Source organism: Balaenoptera borealis (genome assembly GCF_965194805.1).
Source record: "Balaenoptera borealis genome assembly, chromosome: 20".
NCBI lineage: Eukaryota > Metazoa > Chordata > Mammalia > Artiodactyla > Balaenopteridae > Balaenoptera > Balaenoptera borealis.
The window spans coordinates 10,177,777-10,191,858 of record NC_138879.1 but is presented as its reverse complement, the minus strand read 5'-3'; the positions used below and the strand labels follow the sequence as shown (position 1 = coordinate 10,191,858).

The 14,082-nt window shown below is 60.1% G+C and overlaps 1 protein-coding gene and 1 long non-coding RNA gene across 20 annotated transcripts in view; one reads left to right on the top strand and one right to left on the bottom strand.

Moving 5' to 3' along the window:
* The window catches only part of RBFOX3 (RNA binding fox-1 homolog 3), a 452,065-nt gene that overhangs the window by 415,304 nt on the left and 22,679 nt on the right, over window positions 1–14,082 (top strand). For all 19 annotated transcript variants that reach the window (XR_014238345.1, XR_014238346.1, XM_082371585.1 and 16 more), the window contains one exon: window positions 13,304–13,558. Coding sequence is in view for 17 of the 19 variants with exons in the window: in XM_082371585.1 (XP_082227711.1) it covers window positions 13,337–13,558 (222 nt within the window). In the remaining 2 variants the exon portion in view is untranslated. The remainder of the gene's footprint in view (window positions 1–13,303; window positions 13,559–14,082) is intronic.
* LOC309619256 lies at window positions 1,229–7,798 on the bottom strand. The gene is made up of 3 exons (XR_014238835.1): window positions 6,246–7,798; window positions 6,022–6,154; window positions 1,229–5,861 (listed from the first exon to the last, which is right to left on the bottom strand). It is a non-coding gene; the product is annotated as an uncharacterized lncRNA (long non-coding RNA).

Sequence of the window (14,082 nt, the reverse complement as noted above, 5' to 3'; positions counted from 1 at the left end):
GTCCTGTAGCTTTGTTCTCACGAGGCCCTGGGAGGGAGCTTCCTCTCCATCCCACTGAGTAGGAGGAGCCTGGTGTCTGCTGGTCCACTCTCAGGTGTACACAAAGATGCCACATGTGCTCGCCCACTTATAAATTCACAGCAGCATCTCAGCAAGCATCTCAGGGAAGGATAGAGGAGGGACTGAGCAAAATAGAGGTCACGGGGTGGGAATAACCTGGAAGGCTTCCCAGAGGAGGTGTCTGAACATTTCCAGGGCAGGGATAAGGTTGCAGGAGGGAAGAGGCCTGGGTCACAGCAGAGAATCTCTGCACAAAGCCTGTCCTTGAGCACAGCACTGGGGTGGTGTTTTTCACTTTGGCATCTCCAGACCTAGGAGGTGCTCAGCAAACTTAGGAGGGGCTCAGCAAACTTAGGAGGTGCTCAGCAAACAGTTATCGACTGAGTGAGTTGGATGGTGAAGGTACGGGTCAGAACGAGCTGTGTGGGAGCTGCAGTGGGCGCTGCTAGGAGTTGGCAAGTGACTGTGGTTGGCAGGCTGGGCCGGGGCCCTCCTCAGGGACCCTACCCTCTTGCCTTCTCCCTCCTCCCTAAGGCTTCCCCAACAGTGTCCTCTGGCTTCTCCCTCCAACCTTGCCCTTGGTAGCCTACAGGCGTCTCAGAACCTTTGCTCCCCAGCCCCCAGGGCCCGGGCAGATGGCTCAGCTGTCCCGAGCTTCCTTCTGGTTGAGCCCAGGGCTCCTGGGGGCAGGGGTACAAGACCGCCATGAGCTCCTCCTCTTCCCAGAGGCAGACGGGCTCCGAGGGTGAGAAGGGGGCCTTGGGTTGCCCACGCTGGGGCCGGAGCCCTACCTGCGAGGCCCCAGGCAAGGTGCTCGACCCCCAGGAGGTTCACTGTACTCATCTGTGAGGTGGGGGAAGCAGGTGGATGGGCTTGTCCCCGGACACAGCACCTCCGAGGGGCCAGCACGCTGCCTCCCAGCCCTTCTTGCTCTCACTTCCCACCTGGTTTGAAGAGGGTCCAGAAGGGGTTTGCTTTTCCCAAGCACCTCCCTTGCCTCTCGGAGCTGAGGATGTCTCCTCCCCGCGCTCCTGACTTCCCTTGTCAGGAGGCCTGCGAGCAGCAGTTGAGAGACGCTTGGGGGCAACTGGGCAGCCACTGACTCCCCCCACCCAGCGCTCCAGCGGGGAGCAGGGAGAAGAGGGTGTGGCCTCCAGACTCGGCGCAGGGGCCCATCAGGTGACAGACCGCGTCCCACCCCCGGTTCTGACCCCACCGGCTCCCGCATCCCTGGACAGCCACCGTTTCCTGTTAACCGCGGCCCCATCTGTCCCCAGAGGGGAGCAGCCCAGGGCCTGGTGCTGGGTCTTCATGGTGCCTGCACACACATGTGTGGACACACACGTACACACACACAGGGCTACAGATTCAGGGCCGGGCAGCACCCAAGGGGGTTTGTGGGGTGGGGTGAGGACCCCACTCATCGAGGGGCAGCGACCGGCCCCAGCTCCCTCAGCTCCCCTGTGACACCCAGCGCCGTGCTTGTCCCCCTACCTCCCGCCCTCCTGCAGAGATGCGGCCCCGGGGGTCCCTGCCTGGCCCAGCAGCCTCAGGCTCGGCAGGGCCCCCGGGAGTCGGGACCTGTTGGGGGTCTTGATTGACAGCACCCTCACCCCACCCCTGCTTTCCTGGACCCTCACCTGCCAGATGGCGGCTGCCGGCTCCTCGCTGATTTCCCCAGGCAGGACGGACGGCGGGGTGGAGGTGAAGCTGATGGGAGAAGGAGATTTATGGGGCCACGTTGTTTATGATTTGTATGCAGTGAGCTTGGAGGGAATTATGGCTTAATCTTGCAAAAATCCGTCCCCTCCCCTGAGGCTTTTCAGCTGAGATCTGGGCCCAACTTGATGCAGGAAGAGGATGAGTCTGGGCTGAGGGACCAGCGGTGGGCTCTGGCGGATGGCCGGGCTCCGTTCTGGGGGATGGGGTGGCACCTCAGTCAGTAGAGCGGGAGGGCCCCTGGGGTCCATCGGGTGGAGGTTCTTACCCTTTCTTGTGCCTTGAACCCCCTTAGCATCTGTTGGAGCACATGGACCCCTTCTCAAAAAATGATCTTCAATGCATAAAATACATAGGATTACAAAAGAAACAATTTTATTGAAATACACTTTCCGAAAGAGAACATTTAAAATCGTAAGCTGTGGCTTCTTTACAAACGTGTGAAAGAACCAGGCGCAGGGTCAGGTCTGGTCACACCCTAGTTTTGGAGTTGGGGTGAGTGTAAAGCAGAGCACGGTAGGAAGGACCTGCAGTTCGTGTTGGTGACGGGGTCTCGGGTGGTACTCATGCCCTGGGTTTGTGGCCACGTTCATGGGTGCTGACATTTCAGTTGGAGGATGATAAGATGGAGATGTAGGGTGTTTTTCGGTCCAGGACCACAGGTGCCCTGAATTCTTTCCCCAAATAGCACAGAAGCACACACGAAGTACACAGAGCACACGTAGAGCACGACCACGCTGCTTCCAGGCTCTGGGCCAAGTCAGTGCATTTTGTTCTGGAGCCACGGTGGCTCTGGGTCGGCACTGTCCGCCTTCGTGGTGCAGATGGTGGAAACCAGGCCCACCGGCAGGGAGACTCGAGAGAGAGTGTGGCAGGGCTCCCCTACCCTTGTGCCAAGCCTGGGCGGAGGGCTGGGTGACCAGGACACCCCAGAGAGCCGTGTCAGGAGACTGGCCCCAGTGCTGGGCGCTAAGTGGGAGCCCATGCTCGGGCCCCACGTGTGCTCCGTGTGGAGGGGCTCCACCATCAGGACTCGCTGTTTGCCAGGACGACCCGGCCCATTACCCACCCGGCAGCCGCCAGGAGGGGCATGAGGCCCTACTGGAAAATGAGGGTCTTTGGACCAGAGGAAAAGGAGACATAAAGCGGGAGAGACCCAGGATTCTGGAGGGAAGGTGGCAGGGGCAGTGGGAACCCAGCCCGGGCCCGCCCGTCTTTGCCATTGCTGCCAGGAACGGCAGAACACGGGGCCGCAGCATCAGATTATAAACTTGCCAAGCGATGCAGGGTCCTAGGGGCTTACCTCTAGGGGCTCTGCTTGGATTTCCCCTGAAGTCCCTCTAGGTCTCAGGGGTGGGAGCAGACACGCAAGGCACCCCGTGCTCTCTGGAGTATCCCCTCTGCCAGACTCTCCCCCATCATCCCGCCTGGAGAAGGAGGGAGGGAGGGAGCCGGCGGCTGCAGAATACACAACCCAGTGGGTCCTGAATGAAGCAGTACAGGGTGTGACGGGCCTTCCCACAGCCCTAATTAATAAAAGATATTAAACTGGCTGCCGGGGGACAGAATGGGCTGGATGGGGCAGAAGGAGCGATCGCTCAGGTGGATTCTCACCCCCAGCCTTGGAGCCTCTGCATCTCCCTCCCAACAAGCCCTCCCGGCTGTCTTCTGGGGGTCCCTGGTCTCCCCTCCATCCCCGTGCAGCCCTGCCCCAGCCTCCCCCAGAGCCCCCTCACGCCTACCACCGGCATTGCTGGCCTTCCCTGACCTCCAGTTGCCTGGATGAGGAAAGGTGAATTGGAACCCGGCTGGGGCCGGCGCCCCCTCTCCCCAGGGATGTGCTGGAGTCCTTCCTATGAGCCCTGAATTGTGTACATCCCTTCCCAGCTCCACGTTCAGTGACTCCGAGCTGGTAGCTTGAAATCAGCGGAGTGGGCGTATTTACACCACGGAAATCTGCAGCCACCACAAGGCAGGACTTTCCCCCAACAGCACCCTTGTCAGACACTTAACTCCCTCCCCCTCTGGTGGGGAGGGGAGGGGAGCCCAGGTCAGCCTGTCTTCTGAACACTGGAGGAGAGCGTCAGGCCCAGAGGTGGGCACCTACGGGCTCAGGAAACCCTGGTTGGCCGCCGGGTTAGAAGGAATTCTGTGAAGCCGGGAGACCCTGCTCAGCAGAGCCCTGGGGTCTTTGGGAAGGGGAGTGAGGGCGTGGGGCTGCCGCTGACCCTCCCCCTGGGGCCGTGGGTGGAGGCCCATCGTCTTCTACTGCCATTTGGACAAGAGTCCATAGCCGTCATGCAGCATCCGCTGGTTCCAGAGTCAGACAAGTGTGGGTTCACGTCCCAGGACTGCCACGTGCCGGCTGTGTGCTCAAGGGCAAGTGACTTCTGGCTCTGAGTTTCTCTCCTCACACAGAGAATGCCAGTTCACGGGTTGTTTGACGATTACGTGAACTAACACCTTTTTATTGCCTAACACAGTGGTGGGCTCTGAAAAGCCCTCAACCAATGGCTGTCACTCCTGCAGTCAGCATTATTCAGCATATACTGAGCACCCGCTATATCCCTGGGCTGTGTCAGGTGTTGGGGACTCAGTGGTGAGCCCTCGCCCTCGGGGGTCTCCACCCTCCACTATTGAGGTTCTGAAATGTTCGTGTGGCCTCAGGTGCTAAGGCATTGCCCTTCCCACTCGAGTTCCCTGCACCATGATGGCAGCCCTGCTCTGCCCTGAGGCATTTGTACCAGCACCCCGGCTTGCAAAGACCATGCCCCAAAGTCTGCCTTGAAGTACTGGCCTGCAGGGATCCACCCACCCTGCACGCCTCTGGAACGACATCTTGAAGAACTCTAGGAAGGGAGGTGTGAGATTCCAGGAGGGGGATAATCCTGCCGTGCATCTGGGGTGGCGGGCTGGAAGGGGCAGGAGGGGTCTCGAATGGAGATGGGCACTGGGCCTCCGGGTCTCACCCTCCACAGGCTAGGACCTGGCTTTCTTCGGGTGCCTGGGCTGTTTGGGCCCTCTGTTCCTGTCTGGCAGGGCCACTCTCCCACGAAATTTGGGGGCAGGAGCCCGTGAGCCATGGAGGTGGCCTGTTTCTGGGCTGAGGAAGCAACTGAGTCCGAGGCAAGAAAGAACCTGGTGAGGGAGAGGGCTGTGGCCAGGCCGTGTGCTGGGGCTGCCCCGGCCCCCCTGCTGCCCTCCCACGTGTGACATCTATCCCGGGGCAGCCCCAGCTGAATCCTGGATCCGCCCTTCCTTTCGCTCTGGGTCTTGGCAGGTCCTGGAAATCTCAGTTGTAACTGTTTATTTCCGTATCGGTGCTCCCGGCAAAACGAGCTCCCTCCCCTCCACGAGTTCCACAGGAAACACTCAGAGGCAACGGAGGTGCCCAGCCCGCGCACGCTTCCGCCAGGCCCCTGCTGTCAGTTGGCCGCCCAGGAAATTGGAATGTTAGCGTGAGCCAAACACAGTGGCGAGGTTAATTGGTTGTCCCCCGAAAGTCACGTCGTGCATTTCAGATTTAGCTGATGCTCACGGGGACTCCCCGGGGTGTCCACTCCCAGAAGCAGGGCACACCCCAGCACCTAGAACCTGGCCTAGTGGGTGCTTGGTGTGTATTCAGCGAGCGAGTTCACGCACTCCCGCTGGCGCGGATGTGGGAACACCAGCCCTGCCTGCGCTCAGCAGCAGGTGACGCTGGACAAATCAGCCTCCCAGGGTGCTGATTCCTCCTCAACTGAGTGGACAGAACCTTCTCGGTCTCGGAGGTCCCTCTCTGGGATCCCGGTTGTCCTGGGTCTCCTTGGGCAGCGCCAGGATCCACCGTCCTTGGAGAAAGTCAGAGGACCCGTGCTATTTCTGCTCGTGCGCCTTGAGTCACAGCGGGACATCTTGCCAAAACCAACCAAACTCACGCACACGTGTCAGCAGGAATGTGAGCAGGCCCTGATGTGTGGGCCAGCATGGACAGGAGTCAGGGGGTCTCTGGCCCCTTCCCTTGATATCGTCATGTGTCCCAGCTTCATCTTCACTCCTTTTCGATAATCTCATCATCTCTTTTTCCCCAAAACTTCACTTTCCTGTGATCAGCACATTAAGAAAATAGGAATATCATCTCCAAGAAAACAACCAAATGTGTTAGTCTCGTGACTCCCCTTCTCTCCTGTTCCTCGTATTCTCCCCCTCCCCCAGGCCCTTTCCCCTTTACCCTCTGTGAGCACCGATCCGCCCCTCTGTTACCATCACGTTATCGCCGGTGGCCCTCTCGCTCCACGAAACTCCGTCCCTCTGCTCCTGAACCAACCTCCCTGGGCAGCCACAGCCAGAGGGAGCCTCCCTCTGAGCAGGTGGGTGTCGACCAGGCCCTCGGCCCCTGGGAAAGGAAAGGTGCGGCGGTCGCGAGGACAAGCGGAACGCAGCCTGGATTCGGATTCACACGGAGCCATGGACCTGCGTTTCCTCACCTGTAAGATGGGAACAACCATCCCACCTATTCCTGGAGCTGCACCAAGGAACAACCAAGACGGGTACAGTGTTGTGGATTCTTCGTGCCCTCAGAGGGTCAGCGAGTGGAGGACAGTCCACAGACTGCAGTAGTGCAGACATGGGGTGGAAGTTTCCAGAAGGCAGATTTCAGCTCTGCGTGTGGAAGAGCTTCCCAGCAGAGCTGCTCTGAGAGGGAAGGAGCCGCCACACTGGTAGTGAATGTGCATCGCTAGGCTCGCTCAAGCAGAGCCAGGCGGGATGCCGGTGAGAGCAAAGAGATGAAAGTCACTTTGTCTGGCAGGCCGGGTCTGGTGTCACCTGCAGTCACCTCCTGTCTGAGACTCGGGGATTGAAGGAGTCTCGGGTTGCAGATTCCCCAGTGTTCAGAGATTTGGGGCAAGGCCTCACTCGTGCATGCCCTGGGATGGGGAGGGCAGGACCATCCCGCTTCCAGGCTGAGAGGTCAGAGCCGTGAGGTCCCCTGGCTCAGCCATCACTGGGGACTTGAACCCACACGTCCTGCCTGCCAGCAGTCAGCCCCTAGGTCAGCTGCCCCCTCTTCTGACACTGATCGGCACGGAACAGGGGAGGCCTAGAGGCCAGGCCAGGGATGCTCACAGGGGGCCCTCTGAACCAGCCTCTTCTGGAAACTGACCCGCCCATTCTCCTGGTCCTGTGAATTGTCACACATGGCATGAAGGCTCTGGCCTGGCCCCTGCTCCGGGCTTAGGAAGTTGACATCTGTCCCTCCTGTCCTGGGAGCATGGGCGGTGCATCTCCAAGACCCAGTCCCAGGTCCCTCCTCCCCACAGCCCTCCACCATGCCTGTGTAAGGACCCTGTCCATGCTGTGAACATAGCAGGGTGTGGTCAGGAATACCCTGGGGGCGGCTTTCCTGCTCACTCTCCGCGTGGCCATGGCCTCCGTACCCCCTCCCTGAAATGCAGCTCGTGACACCTGCCTCTTCAAGTCACCCGGAGGATTAAATGGCCAAGTTCACAGCGTACCGATGGCAGTCCCTGCTCACACGGGCACCGTGTAAATCCAGCCTGTTCACCTCCTGTGTGTCCCCGGTGCCAGGCAGCAGAGGCTCAACAGACGCCAGTGACTTGGGTAGAGCTCAGTATTTGCGGGCGTGGCTGTGAGGGTGGAGGTCTGCTCCCCTCTCAGGGCAGGTGAGCCTTATCCAGAGCGAAACAGGCAGATCACACACCTAACAGCTTGGTCCTCGGGCCTGGTGGTTGTGCTGTGCTCCCCTCCTCCACCCTGTCTAGAAGCCGGCTTTGCCCAGAGTGGGTGGAGAAATGGCTTGGTGCCCAGCCTTTGCCGCCAGTCTCCCTTCCCTCTGCAGCCTGGCCTGCGGACCAGGGGCCTACGGTGCCCTCCCTCCTCGGGTGAGGAGTCTGGGAAGCAATTAGCCTAATTGTCGTGGCGGGGCTGTGCGCAGAGGGATCCCCAGGGGACTGCACAGCGAGGGGCTGGGAGGGGCGCTGTCTGCTCTGCTGCCACTTCCGCTCTTCCCTTCCCCCTGGCACCCCACACACACAGGGGACCCTCACCCCGAAAGATGGGAGCTCACTGGCCGAGGCCTGAGTGTAGGAATTTCCATTGGGCGAGTGATGTGGGCAGAGACACTTGGGAGGGTCTTAGCTCTAGATCTTGAAGGTGGAAGGTCCTCCCGCCCAGCCTCTGCCTCTAGGCGGATGAGTCCTTTTCCACGGACTAAGAGGTTGGGCTGTGCCCAGGGCCACCTAGAAGTGGACGCATTGAGTCTGCGCTCAGGGTCTGGTACCAAAGGCAATCCCACCCCGGATGCAGGAGCAGAGACAAGGCCTTTAGCCACAGGGCCTCCCTGAGAGGCTGGCCCGGCCCTCCCTGGTCAGAGCCCCTCCCTACCCGTACCCTGGGCTAGACAAGCCCTCCCATCCCACGTCGCCACGTCATCAGGATCCAGCAGGGAGCAGGTGGCTCGCTGGCTCTAGGCTAACATGAGGTTATTTACAAGGAGACTCTTGGCAGAGGTGTCGGGAGGATGGGCAGAGGGGCACCACCAGGAACAGCGCAGGACCCCAGAGCTGGTGGTGACAGACCTGTTACCACCCCAGGCCTAACGGTCAGAGGAGGAAGCAGCAACTGGAACTGAGAAGGAGGGAGGGTCCTGGAGCAGCCTCTCGAGAGGGGGTCTAGGTCCCCCTTGGTCTGGGACAGAGACGGCCTCCCAGGGAGAGAGTAGGGGAATAAATACCCCAGACTCACTCCCCTGCTCTGGAAGCCAGAGGACAGAGCCCTAGCCCCACCCTCACGGCCAGCCACACACCCTCCCCCGACACCTTCCTTCCTCCCGAATCGGTCCACCCTCTGGGTCCGTTGCCCTCAGTTCCCCTTTGCCAGATGAAAAAACTTTGATCTCTCGAGAACTTACTGCCTTCCAACCACCATTACTGTCGGCTTAGAGTGGTCAGTTCCTGCTGGGCCAGAAACTCCTCCAGGGCAATAAAGAGAGTGGCGAGTAGGGACCAAGAAAAGAGAGCGCGTCTGGAGAGAGACTAGGGAGTTGGCACAGTCAGCGCAGCTGAGGGGTCAAGTCGGATGAGGAGTGGGCGCTGACCGTTAGACTGGCAGACGGCAGAGGTGGGGACCTCGCCCCAGGCAGTTTCAGGGGATGGTGCCGAGGAGAACCGGCTTGGGGTGGGATTACGAGGGAACGGGAATAAAGGAGTTGCAGCTGCAGGTCTAGGCAACTCATTCAAGAGACTTTGCTCTGTCGGGAAGCAGTGCACGGGCTTTGTAGTCGACAGAGCCGTGTGGTCAAGGAAGGTTTTCTCTTCCTATCGGGGCAGAGAGTCAACGAATTGCCAGAGCTGTGAGCGCGTGCTGGTGAGAAGGACTGGATACCAGTGTGCACTGAAGTGATTGGTCATAGACAGGAGCGGGGACGGGAGGGAAGGCCGAGGGTAGGACCACAGGCAGGGAGGTGAGCAGGTGAGCATGGGCGTCGTCTTCCATTTGCCGCAGGAAATGAGAAGCAGGGTCACCGCAGAGAGTGAGACTAGTGGAGCGTGGTTGGCGGGTTGAGGAGGGAGAGTGAAACGGTCATGGAGAGTGCGGGGCAGTGCCAGGCAGAGGGAAGTGATCTAAGGAAATCAGGGTGATTTGGTGCTTTTCTCCAGTTGTGGGCCACGGAGTGGAGTGGGCAGAGGTGATCTTACTGGTTTGCCAGGCCAATGTGATGACAGGAGAGAGGAACAGATTTGCAGAGGGAGTAGGGATAAGTGACCTGACCGTAGTCTTTAAGCTTTAACGCGTCTGTCCATCTACTCATCCATTCACTCTTCATCCGTCTTTCCATCCATCTTTTTATCCATCCATCTATCCACCCATCCACCCCTCTGTCCATCCATCATTCCATTCATCCATCCATCCACTCATCCTTCCATCCATCCACCCATCCAGTGTGCACTGAAACTCTTCCGAGTACCGCAGTGTTGTGCTGAGTACAGGGATGTGGGGATGGAGGTTGAGTGAGTGGCCCCCCTTCTCTGGGAATTCACGATCCCCTGGGGAGCCAGACAAGTTCACAAGCTGCTCTGAGATCATCTGAAACCATGAGGCTATCTGAGATGAGCCCCATGGCCTGGCAGGGGGACTCTGCGCAGCTCAGGCCGCCAAGCCCAACCCCTCCCTCATTGTGGCCCCAACAGACCAGGGAAGAAGGAAGAAAAGGAAAGTGACAAACACTCACTGTTGCGACCCTCTGTGTGCCAGGCAACTAGACAGCCTCTCAGGATGAACCTGATTACTCACTGCCTTTCCATCCTAGTCTGGTCTGGCGGCTCTCAGCCCAGGCTACACTTCAGAACCTCATGGGAAAGTTTGGTTGTAAAGTTTGGCTGCCCTGGGGTGGGGCCCAGGCATGCGTGTGCAGCCAAGGTGAAGGCCACTCATGGACGACAGCCACCATGCCTGGGCGTGGAGGACACCCAGGGCGGGGGTATCGAGAATTGCCCAGGACCCACCGAATCACGCCAGAGATGACCACTGCAGAAGGGGAAACAGAGGATAAACGGTGACCTGGGGCCACTCGGTGGCCAAGAGGGGGGATTGGAGCCCTCCCTGTGCTTTTGAGGGTCTAGACTGTCACTAGGATGTGAAACCTCACCTCCCTCCAGCCCCCGCCGCCCCAGGAAGGGCCACAGTTCTGCACAAGGAGCAGAGGGCCAGGTTTGGGAGCCGGTGGCCAGTGCCAAGTCACTTTGCCCCGTACCTCCGCTTTATTAGCTGTGAAATGGGGAGATAATGTCTACCTTGTAGGCTGGAAGGAATTCGATGAGTTCATGTCCGCAGAGCAGGGAACACCATGTGCTCAGATGTGCTGACTTCATTATGTCGCAAATGTCCCTCGATGTCCCCGTCCCACAGCTGCTTCCTGCCCACCCCAGACCCCTCCAGACCCTGGCACTCAGGACCCCAAACACACCTCCCAGCGTCCCCACTGGGTCGAAGTTTCCCCTGACAGTCTGGGCTCCGGGCTCCTGCCCGGGAACCATGCAGTGGGAGTGGTCGGTGGCTGGCCCTCTGCCAGGATGGGACCCGGGGAAGAGGGCACTGGGGAGAGTTATGGGTGGGGTGGTAAGGACGCAGAGGGGAGAGGAGCCCGCCTTTCCTGGAGCCTTGGAGGAGGTGGGGAAGAGGGGGCACTGGGAAGATGTAAGTTAGTGAAGGCTCTAATCAAATATTTATCAGTTAATTGATATCCGGAGGCTGCTGACAGCACCCTCTCCCTCACCCTGGCCTGTCCACACTCCTCCCCTGGCTCTCCGTCCTCCTGCTTCCCTCGGCTCCTTGCCCTCGCCTCCCTCCCTCCCAGTCCTCGCCATCCTGGAGCCTGGGTGCTCCTCCGCCTCTGCCAGCCTCCCTCCCGCCTTGCTGGCCCCCTCCTCCCTCATCCTGAACCCACCCCTTCTCCCTCGGGCCGGGAGCCGGGGACGTTGCCAGCACATTGGCCGACTGGGTAATGGGGCTTTTCGGCTACTTGGGATCAATGAGGTGGGACCCGCCAGCGAGGAGAGGGCCCTCATGAGTGTGTACACGTGTGTACACGCGTGTTTCCCTCCACTTGTAAGGGGCCTGATCTCTGCCCCAGTTTCTGCAGAGAGAGGGGAGGGACCTGGGGGCTTCACCAAGGAGGACGAAGAGGACGGGACTTCTCATTAGGTGTCGGGTCACCCCAGAAGTGAAGGGTGTCGGCTGCGAGGCAGTGAAGGCTGGCGCTGGGGCCTGGGGAGCAGGGCAGGGCTGGGCCCCGGGCAGAGAGTTGGGGGCCTCAGGCCTCCGGCTAGAAGGGAGGTGAGCAGGCAGACAGTGGAGGGACAGGGCTCTAGCCTGAAGGCAGAACACCAGGTCTCGTGCTCAATCTCCATTGCCCTCGTGTGGCCCGTCCCCTCAGGCCACCTCCCACCCTAACAACTGATTCAACATCTGGGTAGTTGGATTTACTCTCCCACTGGATAGCAGACCCCACCAGGGCAGGGGCTGCCCATCCTGCTGCCCACCGGAGCCACAAGCCTGGCACCCCCAGCTGCCCACTAAACAGTTTTGGGTGAATAAATAGTCACCAACTGAACAGCATCGAGCAAGCCGGCCTGCCCGCTGCAAGAAGCACCTGTCTCGCGGGGGAGATGGACACGGAGACAGACACTAAAACTGAGGTCAAAACACGCAGAGGTTGATGGGGGAGCACGGGAGCACGCACGAGGTCCCAGGGCATCGGGAAAGCAGTCACAAGCGTCAGCTGTCCCCGTGTGTGCAAGGGTCCTTCCACGCTGGGAGGCTACTCCAGTGAGAGGTGGCCCCTGTCCTTCCAGGTGGTGAGGCACCCTCTTCCCTGGAGACACCCTCAGAAGGCCAGGGGCCGCCTCCCCTGCTCCCCAGTGTGTGTCACAGCAAGGGACAGCCGGAACCCTGCTCCACCCCTACCTCCCCTGGCACCACGAGGGACCCTAGTCCCTTCTCTGGGGCTGAGGGACCTTCTACCAGGGCTGCTCTTTATGCCTGATGTCAGTGGCTCTCACAAGCCCCTCCAATTGCAGGAGGAGGTCTGGGGTGGGGCCGAGAATCTGCCTTGCTACCTGCTCCCAGGTGATGCCCTTGCTGCAGGTCCTGGCACCCCATTTGGAGAACCACTGCCCTGGGGTGTTTCCGGGCCCTGCTAAGGGTCAGGGCTTCTAAGAGCCCCCGCACGGCTGGGGTCAACGTCGAGGGAGCACTTTCCCTCCTGGGGCAGCAGGCCTTCAAGAGGGTGGGAGAGGTCTTTGGGACATCTCCGGGATCCTCAAGACAGAGGTGGGGACCCTACTTGCCCCCCTGATAGCACCTCACCCGGTGGCCACCGTGAGGCCGAGCTGTACCAGGCTCCATGTCTGCACGATCAACTCCAGTCCTCTTCCCTGCAGGCTGTGAATCGTGTTCCCTCACGCCTGCTTTACTGATGAGAAAACCGAGACTTAAAAGCCTTTCTAAGGCGGGAGGGAGAGGGTGTGGCTATCAAGGGCCACAAGAGGGATTCTGGTGCTGCTGGGATGTTTTGTATCTTGACAGGACCCATGTCACTCTCCTAGTGGGGAAGGTTTCACAAGATGTCACCACTGGGGAACACTGGGTAGAGGGTACACAGGATCATGCTGAGATATTTCTTACAACTGTTGTGTCTACAGTTATCTCAAAATATTTATTTTTTTGAAATTAGGTGGATTAAAAAAAAAAAAAATCTTCCGTGTACTCAGGCCTGACGAGTTTGCACAAGTGGCCTCAAACACAAAGGTGTCTCACCCCAGACGTGGGCTCCCCGGAGTTCTCCCTGTAGCCCGGCTCTGAGCTGGTGCCCCATGCTGGCAGAGCCCCCCTCCTAGGGGGCATGGAAGATGCTGCGGAAAGTACAGCAGTTGGAGACCACAGGGCCTTCTGGAGAGGGGCAGTGAAAGGGGGCAGTGTCCAGGCCGCACGGAGGTCTAACCAGCCTTGCTCTCCCCTTCCCCAGGGCAATCAGGACGCCACGGCTCCGCCTGAAGCGATGGCCCAGCCCTACCCCCCGGCCCAGTACCCGCCTCCACCACAGAACGGCATCCCCGCCGAGTACGCCCCGCCACCACCGCACCCCACGCCGGACTACTCGGGCCAGACCCCGGTCCCCCCGGAGCACGGCATGACCCTGTACACACCAGCACAGACCCACCCGGAGCAGCCGAGCAGTGAGACCAGCACACAGCCCATTGCAGGGGCCCAGACAGTGCCGGTAAGGGCCGCCCACCTTCAGAACTTCAGGGGGAGTGCCGGTGGGGAAGGGGCCTGGGGGCCTGTGTATGGAAAGGCAGCCCCATAGCAGGGCTCCCCGCCCCCAGGAAGGAGCTCCTAGCCTCCAAGCTCATCGCCATCCGACCCCAAGGATCTTCCTGGTGGGCAGGTGCCACGGCGGGCCAGCCAGGCCCACCGCCTCTAGCTGCCCCCCACCCTGGTCTCCCCGAGCCGCAACTTCAGGCCAACTCTCACCTCATCTGGGAGACGGAGCGTGTCCTCAGCTGTCAGTGACCTGTTAATGGGAAGTGAGAGAAATGGGCGAGGCCGGTGGCCTGGGCTGGCTCGGCCCAGCGGCATCACGGGGGCAAGCAGGGGGCGGTGGGTGGGGGGGCGGCTGGCGGCAGCGAGGAGAGGCCCAGGGCCCCTCAGGGCTGTCTCGGGTTGCAGGCACTCCTATCGTTGCTAATCACTTGTAATCTACCTGCTTGGCTGCCCTCCAATCAGATAGCTTCAATTATGTGG